The 17,241-nt window shown below is 43.6% G+C and overlaps 3 protein-coding genes across 10 annotated transcripts in view; 1 reads left to right on the top strand and 2 right to left on the bottom strand.

Moving 5' to 3' along the window:
- The window catches only part of UROS (uroporphyrinogen III synthase), a 38,664-nt gene extending 37,254 nt beyond the window's left edge, over positions 1-1,410 (bottom strand). For 2 of the 4 annotated variants that reach the window (XM_030805598.1, XM_030805588.1), the window contains exon 1: positions 932-1,253. The gene's annotated coding sequence lies outside the window, so the exon portion shown is untranslated. Of the gene's footprint in view, positions 1-931 lie in introns of all 4 variants that reach the window. The other 2 variants (XM_030805613.1, XM_030805607.1) reach the window with 2 other exon arrangements.
- Positions 1,411-1,468: 58 nt separating this feature from the next.
- Positions 1,469-17,241, top strand: part of BCCIP (BRCA2 and CDKN1A interacting protein) — a 29,964-nt gene continuing 14,191 nt past the window's right edge. For 3 of the 5 annotated variants that reach the window (XM_030805573.1, XM_030805564.1, XM_030805560.1), the window contains exons 1-6: positions 1,469-1,668; positions 4,531-4,605; positions 5,527-5,607; positions 8,528-8,617; positions 9,387-9,574; positions 11,704-11,878. In XM_030805573.1, coding sequence (XP_030661433.1) covers positions 1,504-1,668; positions 4,531-4,605; positions 5,527-5,607; positions 8,528-8,617; positions 9,387-9,574; positions 11,704-11,878 — 774 coding nt within the window. In that variant the 5' untranslated portion in view covers positions 1,469-1,503. Of the gene's footprint in view, positions 1,669-4,530; positions 4,606-5,526; positions 5,608-8,527; positions 8,618-9,386; positions 9,575-11,703; positions 11,879-12,956; positions 12,964-14,009; positions 14,445-17,241 lie in introns of those variants that run through there. The other 2 variants (XM_003277778.3, XM_003277777.4) reach the window with 2 other exon arrangements.
- Positions 14,243-17,241, bottom strand: part of DHX32 (DEAH-box helicase 32 (putative)) — a 59,438-nt gene continuing 56,439 nt past the window's right edge. Inside the window, exons 11-13 of the mRNA XM_030805538.1 lie at positions 16,912-17,099; positions 16,101-16,282; positions 14,243-14,749 (exon numbers count right to left, since the gene is read on the bottom strand). Coding sequence (XP_030661398.1) covers positions 14,578-14,749; positions 16,101-16,282; positions 16,912-17,099 — 542 coding nt within the window. The 3' untranslated portion in view covers positions 14,243-14,577. The remainder of the gene's footprint in view (positions 14,750-16,100; positions 16,283-16,911; positions 17,100-17,241) is intronic.

The raw sequence follows: 17,241 nt of genomic DNA, 5'->3' as shown, positions 1-17,241 counted from the left end.
ACCGTAGATGTTATTCCTAGAAAGCTGATGAACCCCGCTTCTCTAGCAATAGGAAGACCTGGCCGGCCCGGGCCTCATCCCCACCTGCCACAGGGGCTGGCAGCACAGGCGCACGCACTCTGTAGTGGGCCGCAGTCCCCTCCACTCTTCTCTCAAAATAGGCTCGGGTCTTTAACCTAGACTACCCCACTGGTCCCGAAGCATTTTGTTTTTTTTTAGATGGAGTCTCCCTCTGTCGCCCAGGCTGGAGCGTAGAGTGCAGTGGCACGATCTCGGCTCACTGCAGTCTCCGTCTCCTGGGTTCACGCGATTCTCCTGCCTCAGCCTCTTGAGTAGCTGGGACTACAGGTGCGTGCCACCACACCTGGCTAGTTTTTGTATTTTTAGTAGAGACGGTGTTTCGTCATATTGGGCAGGCTGGTCGAACTCCTGACCTCAAGTGATCCACCCATCTCGGCCTCCCAAAGTGCTGGGATTACAGGTGTCCGCCACCACGCCTGGCTAATTTTTGTATTTTTAGTAGTGATGAGGTTTCGCCATGTTGGCCAGGCTGGTCTCGAACTCCCGACCTCTGGTGATCCACCTGCCTCGACCTCCCTAAGTGCTGGGATTACAGGCGTGAGCCACCTGGCAAGGCCCCCACGCGCCCCCCCCGGCCCCCCGCGCCGAAGCATTTTTAATTGCGGTGCCTGCTTTAAAAAAACTTTTAGGTCAAGAAATGCGCTCCAGAAGCTCGGCGAGGGTAGGCTGGGCAGGCGCCTTCCGTCACCGGCGCAGCCGTAGGGGCCGCGGACCTCCCCGCCTGGGCAGGACCAGGTCCGCAGCGGCCTGGGGGCCCTGGCCCCGCTGTGTCACACACCGCCCTGGGCCGGTCCCCTGCACGCCCGCGGGCCTCAGCGTCTGTACCGGTACCGCGGGCGGCGACACCTACCTCGCGGGGCTGGGGAGGCCCGACTGGGCTAAGAGACGGGACCGTGCCCAGCACCGGGCCTGGCACACAGCGGGCACCCAATCGGGGGGCGGTGTCGGGCAGTCCCAGCGAAGAGGCTGCTGAGGCTGCAGGAGCAATGACAACCGGGGGAGCGGCCCCCTTCCCACGCAGCCTGAGGGGCCGCGGCGGCCACCCGCGCCAGGCCCCAGGACCAAGCACCTCAGCCTGGGGTCGCGTGGGTGGCCGCGCGCACAGCTAGGCGCTCGCACAAGCGCACAGACATCCAGGCCACGGAGTGAGGACAGAGGTTAGATGGGTTGAACCACTACGGGAAGGGGAGGGGAAGCTTTGGGAGGAGTGAGGGAGGGTGGAGAGCGGAAGAAAAAAGCAAGATAGGACCGCAAGCTGGACGTGACTGTAAGGAGTCATGGCTGCGGAATCCGGCAGGGACATTGGAGTTGACGTGCACTCAGCGCCGAGCTTCTTCGTAGTCCCTCACCCACTTGGCTAATATGGGCTGGTCCGGAAGGTCAGGCAAGGGGAAGCTGCGCAAGCGCAGTGTGAGCGGCAACATGGCGTCCAGGTCCAAGCGGCGGGCCGTGGAAAGTGGGGTTCCGCAGCCGCGGGACCCCTCAGTCCAGCGCGACGACGAAGAGGAAGATGAAGTCGAGGATGAGGACGAAGACGATGACGACAGTGACGAGGAAGAGGATGAAGAGGACGAGGTCATTGACGAGGTGAGAAGGACACGCTTCCCTAGCTGGTTTATACTTGAGAAAAACTTTATGGCAAGCCCAGGCTGTGTAAAAATAGTGTAGGGTCTTCCCTGACCCTGAGGGTCTGTGAGGAGAAACTGGAGATAAGTTCTTTCTCAGGTTTCTCCTCGGTCTTTAACACACTGCAGCCATAGTAGTTATTTTTTAAAGGCCTACTCCGGTCCGGTTAACCTCCCAACCCACTTCCCCCCCGAAAACGCCTGCCACAACAGGTGTGTTCTTCTCGCCCTCTTTAGTTCTCAGGCTGAAGCTTCAGATCCTGAATCGGCCACCCCCGGGCTCGCAGAGGGGACCGTCTCCCCTCGGGGCAGCAGCTGTCCTCCTCTTCACTCTGCAGGCGGCACTCACAGGGGCCCTCAGTTTCTTGAAGGCTCCTGCCGGGTTCTACCGTAGAAGCCTTTTCAAATGCTCTTCTTCATCCTGCAGAGTTTCCTCTTCCTTCTTCAGATCTCAGCTAGGCTGTATTTTCTGGCTCCTGGGGCAGCAGACTCAAGACATGGGTAAATCTTTGGCTTCATAGGCTCATAGAACTGGGTTCCTTTCTTCAGAATAGGTTCTACCGTAGTGCCTGGCAATATAGGTACTTATTATTTGTTAATAAACAATTAGGACTGAATGATCCTTCAGACTACTGAATGTTTAAATAGATACCTCAGCCTTAACTTGTCCAAAGCAGAATTTGTATAATAACTCATGCGCCTCTCTTAACTGTCACCATTTCTATAAATGGCCCCTAAAGTCACCAGCTGCTGTAACCCAAAACCTGGGGCTTAACTTTAATTCCTCCCTTTCCTCATCCTATGTCCAGTCCATTAGTAAATCCTGTTATCCAGACATTTCTCAGCACCGATTCTGAGACCATCGTAGTCCACACCTCCATCATCTCTTGCCTGGACTACTATTTAATATAACAGCTTTTAACCGGCCTGCTTTTCTCCATTTTTGTTTCCCTACAATCAGTCTATGCTCCACTTACAGTCAGAGAGATCTTATAGGTCTGATCTCACACCTCTGCTCAGAATGCTGCATTGGCTTTCTAGTTCATTTACAAGAAAATCAAGAGTCCTCACAATTGAGGGACAGAAAGGCAGCCTGGATGGTTGGATCAGAATAAGGAAGAGAGAGTGATAGGAAATAAAATCAAAGAGGTAATCATGAGTCATGATGAGCATGGAGGGGAGCATGGAGAGAAGCATGGATGCAGGATTAGGGGTGACATGTGGGTATGTGATCAATATTCCCTTACAAATCTTTACCTTGGCTCTATGCCTTGAATGCCATCTCACTATTTTTCACTTAGAACTTTGACTGGCTGTTTTATTACTTTTGGATTATAGAAATCAATGCTTCTTGTGTTAACATGGGAAATCTATCACACCACCACAGTCTTAATTCTAAATCACCTGGGAATAAGGGACAGGGCTCTTTTCTACAAACATGACTGTTCCTGCTGTAGCCATGTGGAGATGAGCCCATACCCAGGAAAAGGGTGTTGGACAGATAATCCATTTGCTGCCCATTTCCCTGGTGGTGCCACAATAGTCTGGGACAGAGGTCCCAGACGTCTATCTAGACAAAGAAAAAAACACTAGTTGAGCATTATTTACAGAATGTATTTATATCTAAGGAATAAGTTTAAGTCCTGAATAATGAGTTTGTTATTTGGTTTAGTTTGATCCTGTTTGGAACACTCCCACCCGACCCCTTGTGTTTTGCTGCTCACATAATCTGGCTAAGTTAGCATTTGAAGTCTGCAAAGCTGGATTTAAAGAGTTCAAATTGGAGCTGGAATTGCTCTAAGCAATTCCAGGCCTTGCACGTTTACAATTAAGGAAGCCTTAAATATATACATAGTCAGGGTGGCAAGGTAAAAGGAGGTCTGATTTCCTCTGTGATGTCCCTCAGCTAAGACCTAAATTCCGAAACCGTTAAAACCTGAAGTGCCTCTAGATATATTATTTCATCAGAGCCCTAGGTTCATTGTGTCACTTATCAAGGTATGATTTAGGGTCCTCAAGGACTGATCTTGTTAGTGTTTAAAAGCAACTAGGTTTTGTTTTTGGCATTTTAGTGCCATCTTCTCCTAGATTCTGTTGTCTTGCAGACAGAGATCAGGGAGCCCAGCTACACATTCATTCTTCTAGTCCCTTGTACTCATCATATTTCCATCTGCCTTAGGGCCTTAGTTTCTGCTGTTTCCTGTACCAGGAACTCTCTTTGCTGTTTCTCGGTTCCTTGCTCAAGTGTCACTTCAAGGAAGGCTTTCCTGACTGACTTATTTTTTAAGTTGTTACAGCACTGAGTACCTTTGTTTTATAGCACTTACATTTATTTCCACGAATATTTCCTTAATGTCTATATTCCTTCCTAAATCGTAAGCTGCACGAGAGCAGGATCATTTGTATCTGCCTTACTAACCTTTTCATCTTGAGTGTCTGGCACAGTGCTTGGTACCTGGATTGGTACTTAATAAATATTTGCTAAGCAAATGAAGTGTAACCTCAAATTCATGGGCTAAGTCAAGCTGTAGGCAATTCCAGGGACTTTTGAAGTGATTTTGATTTTTGCCCACCCTTTTTGCAATCAGGAAAATAATTTCTCCTTTGTGGCTGCCATGTCTGGTTTATTTGAACCGGACTTTCTCAGCATTTAAACTAGGTTACTCTGAGTGTTTTGTTTTCTCAGGCTTTTGTGTCACCTGAAGAAATAGTGTGAAGGTGCTTTGTATTCTCTACAGATGGCAATCTTGGCAATGTTTGCCTATTTCAAAGTCTAGATGTTTGTAGTTTTTCTGGTAACAACTATTTTGTTTGTTATTTACAGGAAGTGAATATTGAATTTGAAGCTTATTCCCTATCAGATAATGATTATGACGGAATTAAGAAATTACTGCAGCAGGTATTGTCTTTTATTTATTATGCATAAATTTCCTCTTCTAAGAAAAATCAGGGGTCGGGTGCAATGGTTCATGCCTCATGCCTATAATCTCAGCATTTTGGAAGGCCGAGGTGAGAGGATCGCTTGAGCTCAGGAGTTTGAGACCAGCCTGGGCAACATAATGAGAACCTGTCTCTACAAAAAAATAAAAAATTAGCCAACTGTGGTAGCACACACCTTTAGTCCTAACTCCCCAGGAGGCTGAGGCTGGAGGATTACTTGAGTCTAGGAGCTCAAGGCTGCAGCTATGAATGTACCATTGAGCTCCAGTCTGGGCAACAGACTGAGCCTCTGTCTCTAAAAAAAAAGAAAAGAAAATTCAGGTCATTCAATACAGGCTCTCTCAAATTCATCTTTTTAGAATTTCCATTTCTATCCTCTCCACCTTGCCTGGAAGGAAGAATTATTTCCTTTCATCTGCTAATTAGTTGAGTTATTTTTTTATTTATTTATTTTTTTAATTCACAATTCTTATGTAACAGTCATATAACTATGCTGTTTGGTGCTATAAAATTGATGCTTGCTGCTGCTTCTTATTTTACTCATATAATATGACTTTGGTTCTTTAACCTTTATAGCTCTACCTTCCTTTTCACCAAATTCTTTGGCCTTATGTTTATCCTCTCTCGTTTCTCCCTTTTTTCTCCCCCATTACTTCTATATTACCACTGACTGCTATTACCACTGACTGCTTCTTTTCTGAAGTTTCCTAATCTTTAGCTTCTTTGACTCTCCTGGGCTTTTCTTTCCCTCTTGGGATTGCTTTTCTAGATCATCTTCTTAAGTCACAGAAATTTCATTGTTTGTATTTGAATATAGGATTTGAAGTTATTAGAAATCATGCTTTGATCTTAATTTAAAATAATTTTTTCCTCCTTTTAGCTTTTTCTAAAGGCTCCTGTGAACACTGCAGAACTAACAGATCTCTTAATTCAACAGAACCATATTGGGAGTGTGATTAAGGTAAGCAGGATAATTGTGTTTATTCTGATTAAATGAGTTCTTTATTCTGTTCATGCTGGGCATCACCATGCTTGTAATCCCAGCACTTTGGGAAGCAAAGGTGGGAGGATTGCTTGAGGCCAAGAGTTCAAGACCATCCTGGGCAATATAGCAATACTCTGTCTCTACAAAAAATAACAAAAAATTAGCCGGGCATAGTGGCACATGCCTGTAGTCTTTTTACCCAGGTGGCTGAGGTAGGAGGATCTCTTGAGCCAAGAAGTTGAAGGCCGTGGTGAGCTTTGTGCCGCTGCATTCTATCCTGGCAACACAGCAAGACCCTATATCTGGAGAAAAAAAAAAAAAAAAAAGAGTTCTTTATTCTGTGTAGCTCAAATTGGAAACAGTATTACTGGAGGAAGGGAGACTGATCAGAAGTCATTACAGAAATCCAAGCTTATTAAATGCAGTAGTCCAGGTGGTGGCAATGGAGAGGGAGAGAAGTGGGCTCATTTAGAAAATATTTGGGAGATGAAATATGATGAGGTTTAGTCCCTGATTGGGTCTGAAAGTGAGAGGAAAAGGAGTCAAGGATGACTTCCAGGTTTCTAGCTCGAGCAAACAGGGTAACAAGCATGGAGGAAGGTCAGGTTAGGAGGGGGAATGTAAGTTTGGATTTGTACATTTTGAGTTTGAGTTACCTGTGAGATACCGGGTAGCAGGTGGAGCCCTGACGACTTGGGAGTTGGTCGTAAATGTTACTGAAGTCCTAGAAGTGATTGAGATTGCACAGGGAGGGAAGGGACAGACACGTATTAGTAATACCAAGAATACTTGGATGAGTAATATAAGTGGCAGAGCCAGCAAAGGAGATTAAAAGGGATGACAGGAGAAGTAGAAGAAACAATAGTGCAGTGATGTCATACACGGCGAGAAAGAACATTTGAAGGAGGAGGGGATGGTCATCCTTATCAGATAGATGTTGTAGAAAGCTCAACAAAATAAGGACTGGTTTGGACCCTGGCTCTGCTGCTTATCATCTGGTGGTTCTTTGGGTTATCCGTTGTTTGTATAACAAACCACCCCATAGCTTAGTGTCGTAAAATAGCAATAGTCATTTATTTGGCTCGTGGATCTGCAGTTTGGACAGAGCTCAGTGGGCACAACTCATCTGTGCTCCTGCTCCATCATGTTAGCTGAGGAGGCTTGACTAGGGGCTGGAGGATTCCCTTTCAAGATGGCTTACTCACATGACTGGCAAGTTAGCCCTAATTGTCTGTCGGGAGCTTAGCTGGGACTCTGGACCAGGGGCCTTAGTTCTTCTCCACGTGGGCCTCGTCACACATTGGTTTGCTTCCAAGAGCAAGCTGCCCAAAAGCAGGCAGAAGTGATATAGTGCCATTTCCACCATTTGCTTAGTCATTACAGGTACCGATTTCTACCTAGGGGGAGGGCACATTGATCCCACCACTCCATGAGAAAAGTATCTAGGGCACTTTGTCAGAAGAGCATGTCCAAGAAGAGATCCATTGGGGCCATCTGTGAAAGATACAATCTGCCACAGTACCTTAATCTGTTTCCATTTCTGTCTCTGAAAATGAGGATGGTACTAGCACCGATCTTGTAGAGTGCATGGGTAAACAAAATGAATTGCTGACTGCTTAGTACAGTGTCTGGCAACTGACATGTGCTACATATGTGTAGCTGTCACTGTTGATGTCTTTTTCCTGTTCCTAGCACCTGTTCCCTAGCCTGTTGTGAAAAACACAACAAACAAAAGCTCCATTCAGTCTAATGTTCCACTCTAAGTACATCACCTTCAGAGCCAAAATTCTTGAAAAGTAATCTTAAGTCATGGTTTCTACTTCCTGTCCTCCTATTCATTCTTTAGACACTCTTATCTGACTTTTACACCACTAAAAGGTCGGACACTGAGTGATAGGGTCACCAACATACTTGTTACTAAATACAGTGTACACTTTTCAAGGCTTCTGACAATATTAGTAACTTTATGGCACTCAATATAAAGAAAATGAGAAATTAAACCTATGGGGCCTTCCTTTTATTAGGGCAATGGGAAAAAGCAGACCACCTGCTCTTTCATCAAATAAATATGATCTCTAGCTGATTCGTGTCTTAGAAGACCTAATGGATATGGAGGAGAGGCAGTTATTTTTATTCTCGAAAGAGGTTATTATCTAATGGCAGGATTCACCCTTTAAATGGATAATCACATCAATAGCTCTGCAGTTGTAACTGTGGCTTCTTGGGATTCTCCAGAGACACTTGAGGTGTCCTGAGGATAGAGACTTCTTGTTCTTAGTAAAGGGACTACCCAGAGTGTTCAGTGGAGCCAGTCCCTAGGATCATAGAACAAAGGGCAGGGGGGTTCTCTTTTTTCCCCTTCTTTCTTGCCAATGTGGTGGGTGTAAGTGGCCCTCAAGCATTGCCCAGCTTCACTAATGGTCAAGACTGACAAGTGTTCTGGAAACTCATGAGTTTTAGATGAAACAATGCTGTGGGCCAGCAGAGAAGCAAGGCTTGGCTCCAGCCAAATTGTGCAGAAAACAAATGAAAATGCTTTATTTCATGAGGTTTATCTCTTCTGGATTTGTATTATATTGAGAATCTGATAAAAGAAAATGACTTAAGAATCTACTACAAAGAAATTTCAATCTGTCCAGAATCTGACAAGAGGAACAGAGTCAAGGGAGGTAAAGTTAAATGAACAAGGTCACACAGTATTTAAGATACAATGCTTTCCAAGATGATGGTGGTAAAACTGTATTTAAAATATAATGCTTTCTAAGATGGCGGTGGTAAAACAAAGTTTTGCTTTTGAAAAGTGAAAAGATAAATGAGGCCTACATCCCAAGACTTGGTATTATACTCTTGGTATTATACTAAATATAACATTTAAATATTTTTTCTTTTAAAATAGCAAACGGATGTTTCAGAAGACAGCGATGATGATGTGGATGAAGATGAGATTTTTGGTTTCATAAGCCTTTTAAATTTAACTGAAAGAAAGGTTGGTTTCACTGGATGGCATCTGAATGGTTATTTCTTAGGCCAAAACCACTTTTATTTAATGCATGGTGAAAATGTCTTTTATGTTAAACAATGATATTAACTATAGGGATAACTGCTCTTGTGAAATCTTATTGTAATCCTTTTTCAGTATGAAGGTGGTGGTGTTGGGTCTGTACCCAGTTAAAGTTGTTCACTCCCTATGGTTTAGGGAATCATCTGGCTTTGCAGTCTTGATGTTGGTACTGATGCAGGAGCTGTTTGTGCTGTGTCTCTGCAGCTGTTATCTTTGCTACTTGTGTAGTGGGGATATTCTCAGGCTTTGCTGCCTCAATGTTGAGGGCACTTACTGACATTTTATTTTGTTTTGATTCATCTCTTTTTATTGATTCTCTGATGAGTTGTAATAAAAAGTAAACCAGCTGCTTACCCTCCTCAGAATAAGATGCAGGCTACACTTAGTCTTTCATTTTGAAATAAACTTTCCAGTTACTTCCATCTATCTTTATGAGATGGACTAGAGTTGCCATTCCAGTGTGTCTGAATGTTAATTACGACTCTCTTACCACTGATACATGGGATGGTAAATAACCAGTGTATTTACTTTTGAGAAATGCTTAAGCAGTCAACACTGAAGACATACAAGACATTAAGGCTATGGCAGGAAACTGCCCTTAGCTGTAAGATGAAAAGTGATAGCTTTTACTTTCAGGTTTTCTCCTCTATGTGATGGCTTGTAATAGGAAACAAGCTTTCTCTTTGCTTTCTAGGGTACCCAGTGTGCTGAACAAATTCAAGAGTTGATTCTAAGCTTCTGTGAGAAGAACTGTGAAAAGAGCATGGTTGAACAGCTGGACAAGTTTTTAAATGACACCACCAAGCCTGTGGGCCTTCTCCTAAGTGAAAGATTCATTAATATCCCTCCACAGATCGCTCTGCCCATGTACCAGCAGCTTCAGTAAGAGACTCTGGGAAAATATCTTTGAACAGTACTTTTTTTTGAAATAGATTCAGAAATGTCATTTAAGTAGAATATGTAGGTATAGAAAGAGTTCTGTCCTTGGTTTAAGTGGGTTGAGTGTGAGGGGAGTGGAAGAAACATCTTGTGAAGTGCATACATTATTAACAACTGGCTTTTTGAAGAGTTTGTGACAATAATCATGAAATTTAAACTGAGGATTTAAGTGATATATAAGTAGACAATTTCATATAGACTTTTCATCCCCATTTGATTGAAGTTTTTCACCTTCACAGATAGCTCTCTGCAACATGAATAAAATAATGAACAATTACAACAATAACAAAACTGGTAAAGTTCCCAAATTCTGTTGATATGTTTCATAACTAATGAAACCATAGTCCTGATACTGTGGCTAGCTTTTCAGGGTTTTTGTTATTCTATTTTTTAATCCAGGAGTTTTAAGTTTACAAAAATATTTCAAATGTAACTGTGAAATCTAGCAAACTGAGTGTACTAAGAATTGTATTGCCTGTGCTTTGCAGTAGAGGACAAAATATAGGCAGATTTTCTTATTTATTTCTATCTATTTAATTTTTTTTTTTTTTTTCGGTAGAGACAGGGTCTTGCTACATTGCCCAAGCTGGTCTTGAACTCCTAGGCTAAAGCAATCTTCCCGCCTCGGCCTCCCAGTGTTGAGATTACAGGTGTCAGTCACAGCACTTGGCCTAGACAGGTTCTTTATAGAATATTCTTTCTCAGAGGTCATAGCCCTTGCGTTGTGGTTTTCCTTTAAATAGCTGTAGGAATGCAACTCTACTCTGGAAACCTTTAGGTTTGCTGTTTTTTCCTAGGGATTCGGTGCTTATCTCCTGCTGCCTGCTCTCTCAGCTGTAGCTCAGATTGTGCTTCTGGTGCCTTAAGTGGTTTTTGGTTTTTTTGTTTTTTTTTTCTGATCAGCTGGAGCTCACATTTATTTGGTTTTATAGGAGGGTGATTTGCTTTCCCCTAGCCCTGTTAAAGCTGAAGTGAGCCAAGCGCAGTAGTGCATGCCTGTAGTCCCAGCTCTGAGGAGGCTGAGGCAGGGGGAATGCTTGAGGCCAGGAGTTCCAAGTTGCAGTATACTATGATTGTGCCTGTGAATAGCCACTGCACTCCAGCCTGGGCAAAATTGCACGACCCTTTTTTTTTTTTTTTAAAAAAAGGCCAGGTGTGGTGGCTCACATCTGTAATTCCAACACTTTGGGAGGCCAAAGCTGGCAGATCACTTGAGGCTAGGAGTTTGAGACCAGCCTGGCCAACATGGCGAAACCCCAATTCTACTAAAAATACACCCACAAAAAATTAGCTGGGTATGGTGGTGCAGATCTGTAATCCCAGCTACTGGGGAGGCTTAGGCACGAAAATCGTGTGAACCTGGCAGGCAGAGGTTGCAGTGAGCTGAGATTGTGCCATTGTACTCTACAGCCTGGGCAACAGAGTGAGATTTTGTCTCCAAATGAAAAAAAGAAAAAAGGAAAGCTGAAGAGGACGGTTCTGAGTTTCTTCTTTTGTTCAAGGGCATCCAGATGCACAAGGCTATGTTTAATTTTCAGAAAGAAGAAACATTAAGGCTTTGTTGCCATTCCATTGCTAGAATTTAGGGTATGTGTTTATGCAGTTCTGCAGTATGTCAGAAATTAGTTCCAGACTCTAGCAATTAGAGACTGTAGTAGTAGTCACAGGCTGTAGTGACATTGGTTGTGGCTATATACCTTTGTGTGTTTCAGTTAAATGTTCGCTGCTTTAAAAAATTCAAAAATTCAGATTCGTATATATTTTTAACTTCTGCACAGGCAGAGCAGTGATACACTGAGTGAATTTGAGACTCATGATCTGTTAGTTGCTATATATCCACAAATCAGCATAATCTGAGAGATGTATCATAGTATTATAAAAAGTAGTACATAATCTAAATTGCAACTGATTATGTAAATAAAAATCATTCCTGTAGACTAAGTGTTCAGATTGAATGCCTGCATCACAGCAGAACCCACTGAAGATGCCTCACCAGGTTTTCTATGCTCTGGTTTGTTGATGGATTTCACTTGACCCAGCAGGTAAACAAACGTTGTGTGTGTGCCTTGCAGGAAAGAACTGGCGGAGGCACACAGAACCAATAAGCCATGTGGGAAGTGCTACTTTTACCTTCTGATTAGTAAGACATTTATGGAAGCAGGAAAAAACAATTCCAAAAAGAAACCTAGCAACAAAAAGAAAGCTGCGTTAATGTTTGCAAATGCAGAGGAAGAATTTTTCTATGAGGTAAGACTATCCTGCTTATTTGTTTAGATGTAAATAAGGATTTTCTTGAAAATGATTTATCAAGATTTATTGTTCTCCCACTTTATGTCCAAGTCTTTCAAGCATGGCCACTCTGTTTTTCTGTTTCCCAACAGGACCTAGCAGCTAACATAGTGCCAGGCGCATAGTAGGTACTCAAGAGGCTAGGTACCAGCCTCCTTGCCTGCACTGTGGTTATGAGCGTGAGGAGGAGGAGGAGAAAAGCGATTAACCTGTTAAGAATGATTAGGCATTTATAATATGCTTCTTGTGAAATCTTTCCTTCTAAAACCATGCGGAGAGGTAGACATTAGCCTGGGGTTTACAGATGTGGACTTTAAGGCATAGGGAAATGAGGGAAATTACCTGCGATCACACAGCTGGTCAGTGTGGAAGCTCGGGCACCCCTGCTGCTCTGTGTCCTTAGTCGTGGATGTCATCCTGCTGGTGGGATTTCTCCAGCATTTTTTTCCTATAAAGGTAGCTTGTACTGTGATGGACAGCCATATACCAGAGAATATTCTTACTCACCCTCTCTTCCTCTGAAAAATCTTGAAGTGGGCCAGGTGCGGTGGCACACACCTGTAATCCCAGCACCTTGGGGAGCTGAGGCAGGCAGATCACCTGAGGCCAGGAATTCAAGACCAGCCTGGCCAACATGGAGAAACCCCATCTCTACTAAAAATACAAAAAAAAATTAGCTGGGCATGGTGGCAGACGCCTGTAATCCCAGCTACTCGGGAGGCTAAGGCAGGAGAATTGCTTGAACCTGGGAGGCAGAGGCTGCAGTGAGCCGAGATCATGCCACTGCACTCCAGCCTGAGCAACAAGAGCGAAACTCTGTCTCAAAAAAAAAAAAAAAAACAATCTTCAGCCGGGTGCAGTGGCTCACGCCTGTAATCCCAGCACTTTGGGAGGCTGAGGCGGGTGGATCATGAGGTCAGGAGATCAAGACCATCCTGGCTAACATGGTGAAACCCCGTCTCTACTAAAATACAAAAAATTAGCCGGGCATGGTGGCGGGCACCTGTAGTCCCAGCTACTTGGGAGGCTGAGGCAGGAGAATGGTGTGAACCCGGGAGGCGGAGCTTGCAGTGAGCCGAGATCGCGCCACTGCACTCCCGCCTGGGCGACAGAGCGAGACTCGGTCTCAAAAAACAAAACACATCTTGAAGTGTATCTCTGAGGGGAACATATTTTCCTGAATTGGATGATACTACTTACCACTTTTAAGACTCCTACAGAAGACTAAAGCACTACAAATTTAGCTGTGCCCTTCTTTTCCAGGAAGTAAATGGTAAACATAATTTTTTAAAAACATAGGCGGGGCGCGGTGGCTCACACCTGTAATCCCAGCACTTTGGGAGCCCGAGACGGGTGGATCACGAGGTCAGGAGATCAGACCATCCTGGCTAACACAGTGAAACCCTGTCTTTACTAAAAATACAAAAAATTAGCCAGGCACGATGGTGGGCACCTGTAGTCCCAGCTACTTGGGAGGCTGAGGCAGGACAATGGTGTAAACCTGGGAGGCAGAGCTTGCAGTGAGCTGAGATCACACCACTGCACTCCAGCCTGGATGACAGAGCGAGACTGTCTCAAAAACAAACAAACAAAAAAAACCATATGCTTCAGCACCTCAGGTTGACCATTTGGGGGGAGTATGTATGGGTGTTTTAAGATGGCGGGTTATGCAGATTTACTCTGTCTTCACGCAAAAGCCTGATGCTAAGGAAGCAGCTGAGAAAGTGAGAAAAGAGTGTTTGAAGACCAGTTCTTGTTAAATACCAAATTTTACGAGTCTTAATTTCATTATGTATCACAAGATTATTTTGACAATTAAATGAAAATATCACTTAGCTGCTTGTTCACCTCTTAGAAATTGCACGCCTCTATCCCTGTTCCTCATGTGGGTTTAAAATCTGCTTGGTTTGTGTTTTATAACTTCTGCCTGAATGTCCCATTTGAACTTTTTAAATTCTGAGTTTTGCTTCTTTTTAGCTCTCATTCTTATTTAAGCATATGCCAAACGTAATATTCTTTGCCATAGATTAAATGGGTTTTGTCTTTGGGTTGTCCCGATTTTTAATTCATGGTTACTTATTTGGTTTAGAAGGCAATTCTGAAGTTCAACTACTCAGTGCAGGAGGAGAGCGACACTTGTCTGGGAGGCAAATGGTCTTTTGATGACGTACCAATGACGCCCTTGCGAACTGTGATGTTAATTCCAGGCGACAAGATAAACGAAATCATGGATAAACTGAAAGAATATCTATCTATCTAACCCATTTCCAATGGACAGTGATGGGCTTGTTTTTGTAAAATTACCAGAAAACTCAGTGGAGATTTACTGAAAAACTCAGACTTTATTCAGATTAAGGTCCTCTACAAAAAGTGGGGTTCTGTCCCATGTGCAAAATACCAGTTTTTTAACATTTTGGTCAAATTATGAGTGGTTGATTTAAAAACTTTTCCAAGAAGAAGAAAAACGTGAAGTAGTAATTTAAAGAACTCAATAAAAACTTCTATTTTTTATTTTAAAATAATATACACAGTGTTATTTTCTTCAAGACTGTCCTGTGGGTGTGAAATCCGTCTTCATGTCACGTATCTCCCATCTCCAGCAGTTCAGCCATCCAGCTACCTTTGGGACCCTACTGCACCTTGTGTTTGCTGAGGAGTCACTGGAGAGTGCATCTCTGTTCAGCAGTTTCAGGGCACGTCTCACACATTTTCTGTTCCTTATTCATTGTTGACATAGGGGATAGGTGATCCATTACTTGCTGTAGAATATCTTTACTTTCACTAGGAGGCAGATTACTGAAATAGTATTGTGGTACCAGTTGCATAAATCTGTTTGTTTAAAACAAAAAGATTAGATTTTGAGTGGGGAAGGTGGTGAGAGACACCCAACATTATGTCTGGGCACTTCCCATCCCTGGATAATCTACCTGTAGAACCAGTATTTAATTTGAACTCCTCAGTATCTCAGTCCGACTTTGTAAAATAAATACTTTCTGGTTTTTATGCAGCCAATCCTGTTGCATTTCTAGAATAAGTTGGCCTCTCTAGTGTTATGCCACACAGTGGAAGTGCTGTCTACTACTGACCTTTAGTGGAAACTAGTATTTCCCCTAAGGCCCATCACCATATGAGAGGCACCGATCGTATGGTTAGGAGAGCTTTGGGTAGGGGATAGAGGGGGTATCTTTGCTTCTTTCTCATTTTAACTAGTACCACTCCGCATCCAGCTACGTAAGCCAGATGCCTGTGAGTCACTCTTGGTTGCTGCCTTGAACACTACTTGCTGGAAGAGTAGTGGAACCTTCAAAATGGATCCAGACTCTGTAGTGGCGTCTCAGAGACTAGCGGAGTAGTCTCACTCTCGCCATTGCCCCTCCTTTCCATTCATGTAACAGCCAGTTATTTTTCCTTTTTTCTTTTTAGACGGGGTCTTGGCCTGTCTCCCAGGCTGGTGGGCGGTGGTGTGACAATACCTCACTGCAGCCTTGACCTCCTGGGCTCAAGTGATCCTCTGCTGCAGGATCTCAAGTAGCTAGGACTATAGGCGCGTGCCACCATACCCGGCTAATTTTTTTATTTTGTAGAGACGGGGTCTTGCTATGTTGCCAGGGCTGGTCTTGAACTCTTGGGTTCAAGCCATCCTCCTGCCTTGGCCTGCCAAGGTGCCTGGCCAGCTACAGTCATCCTTAAAACTATATCGAGAAGATGCTACTCTTGCTTAAAATGCTGCAATTGCTGTGTACGGCACTTGGATAGAATGTAAACTATGTGGCCCATAAAGCTTTATACCTTCTGGTGCCTGCCTCTCTCTTCAACCTCCCCTCCTTCCTCTTCCCCAACAGCTCCAACTGCAGTGGCTCTTGAAAGATGGCTAAGCTCATTCCTCTCAAGGTCAATGCACCTGCATACAGTGCATTTCTCTAGCATTCTGTTCCTCTTAAAGACACATGGTCTTTGTTTTTATTTCTACACTGTCTTTTGTATGCTGTAATCTCCTAACAGGCAGGGACATTTCTTAGGTATCATCCACAGAGGCCTGCCCTTAGTAGGTACTCTCAACATAAATTAAGATTGCATCAGTATAAACTTTAGAACTAAGAATAAAAGCCAAATTTGTCATCTACTCCTATAGGTATGAATTAAAAAAAAAATACAACCCTTTCTTCTCCATTAAACTTACAGTTCAGGAGAGATTTCTGAGGTAATCCTGATGTAGTTGTTCTCAGAAATGCTGAATTTATGGAAGAGGACCCACTCTGGCATCTTCTTGGTGATTGAGTAACCAGACAGGGGATGCAGCTGAGCAACCTGCTTATGTGTCAGCATTAAGTAGTTACCTGATCCATCAACATCCCGAGCAATCTGAAAGGCAGAGTTTTAAAGAAAAAAGATTTTGTATTAATACGGAGATCATTATACAAAAATGTTTGTTGAAAAAAATACCAAAGTATGTTATACGGGATAGTTAAAACTAAAATTTGCCACTCATGTTTCCTATTTTCACATGTAGAAAATAAGCCATAAGCATGTTTTGCCTAAAACTTTGAGACAGTGATATTAATTAACTTCAGCAACAGCAGGGCACTGCTAAAACTGCAGCTGTGAGGTTAATGTTTTGGCCATGAGATGAAACAGCACGCTACCCACCATACTGTGGGCTCCAATGCCCATAGTGCCCATACACTCCAATGCCAAGTGCTTTACACTTGGTGTGTAGCACACAATGACCCTGTGATGTAGGAACCTTACTTTACAGATGAGGAAATCCATACTGAAATGTCATTTTTCTCCATTAAGACTACATATTCTGCCTTGGCCCTTTATTCCCTTGAGGGAAAGGATATTTAAGTACCAAATCTTTAATAACAACATGGATTTTTAGTTTTACTTAATGTCAAAATCATCATCCTAAGTGAGCCATTGTTGGCAGCATGTCCTGAATATGTGCAATTCAGGGAAGCCTATGCCGAGGTGACCCCACCCCTTCTCACCTGCATAAAGTAACCGGACAGAAGAGCTTTCTTTATGTTTAGAGTGTTTTCCTTGGAGCCAAAAGCAGGTTCTGCATAGGGAAGCTCGATTCGCTTGATAATTTCTAAGAGTTCAGCTCGAATAACATCTGCCATTCTGAGTGCTGAACAATTGAGGAAGTAATCATGACACCACTTTTCAACACAGTCTAGGAGGGAAAGAACACAAGGCTATTTAGAAATGATTTGTCAGAAGCTCTAAAGAGCCCAGGCCAGGCAGTTGCCATCTTTAAGCCCTGTGCTCTCCTCTGCTACAAAGGAGGCCACATAGGTGAGTGGCAGGAAGGCAGC

Source organism: Nomascus leucogenys, chromosome 3 (genome assembly GCF_006542625.1).
Source record: "Nomascus leucogenys isolate Asia chromosome 3, Asia_NLE_v1, whole genome shotgun sequence".
Taxonomy (NCBI): Eukaryota; Metazoa; Chordata; class Mammalia; order Primates; family Hylobatidae; genus Nomascus; species Nomascus leucogenys.
This window is presented reverse-complemented; position numbering and strand designations above follow the sequence as displayed.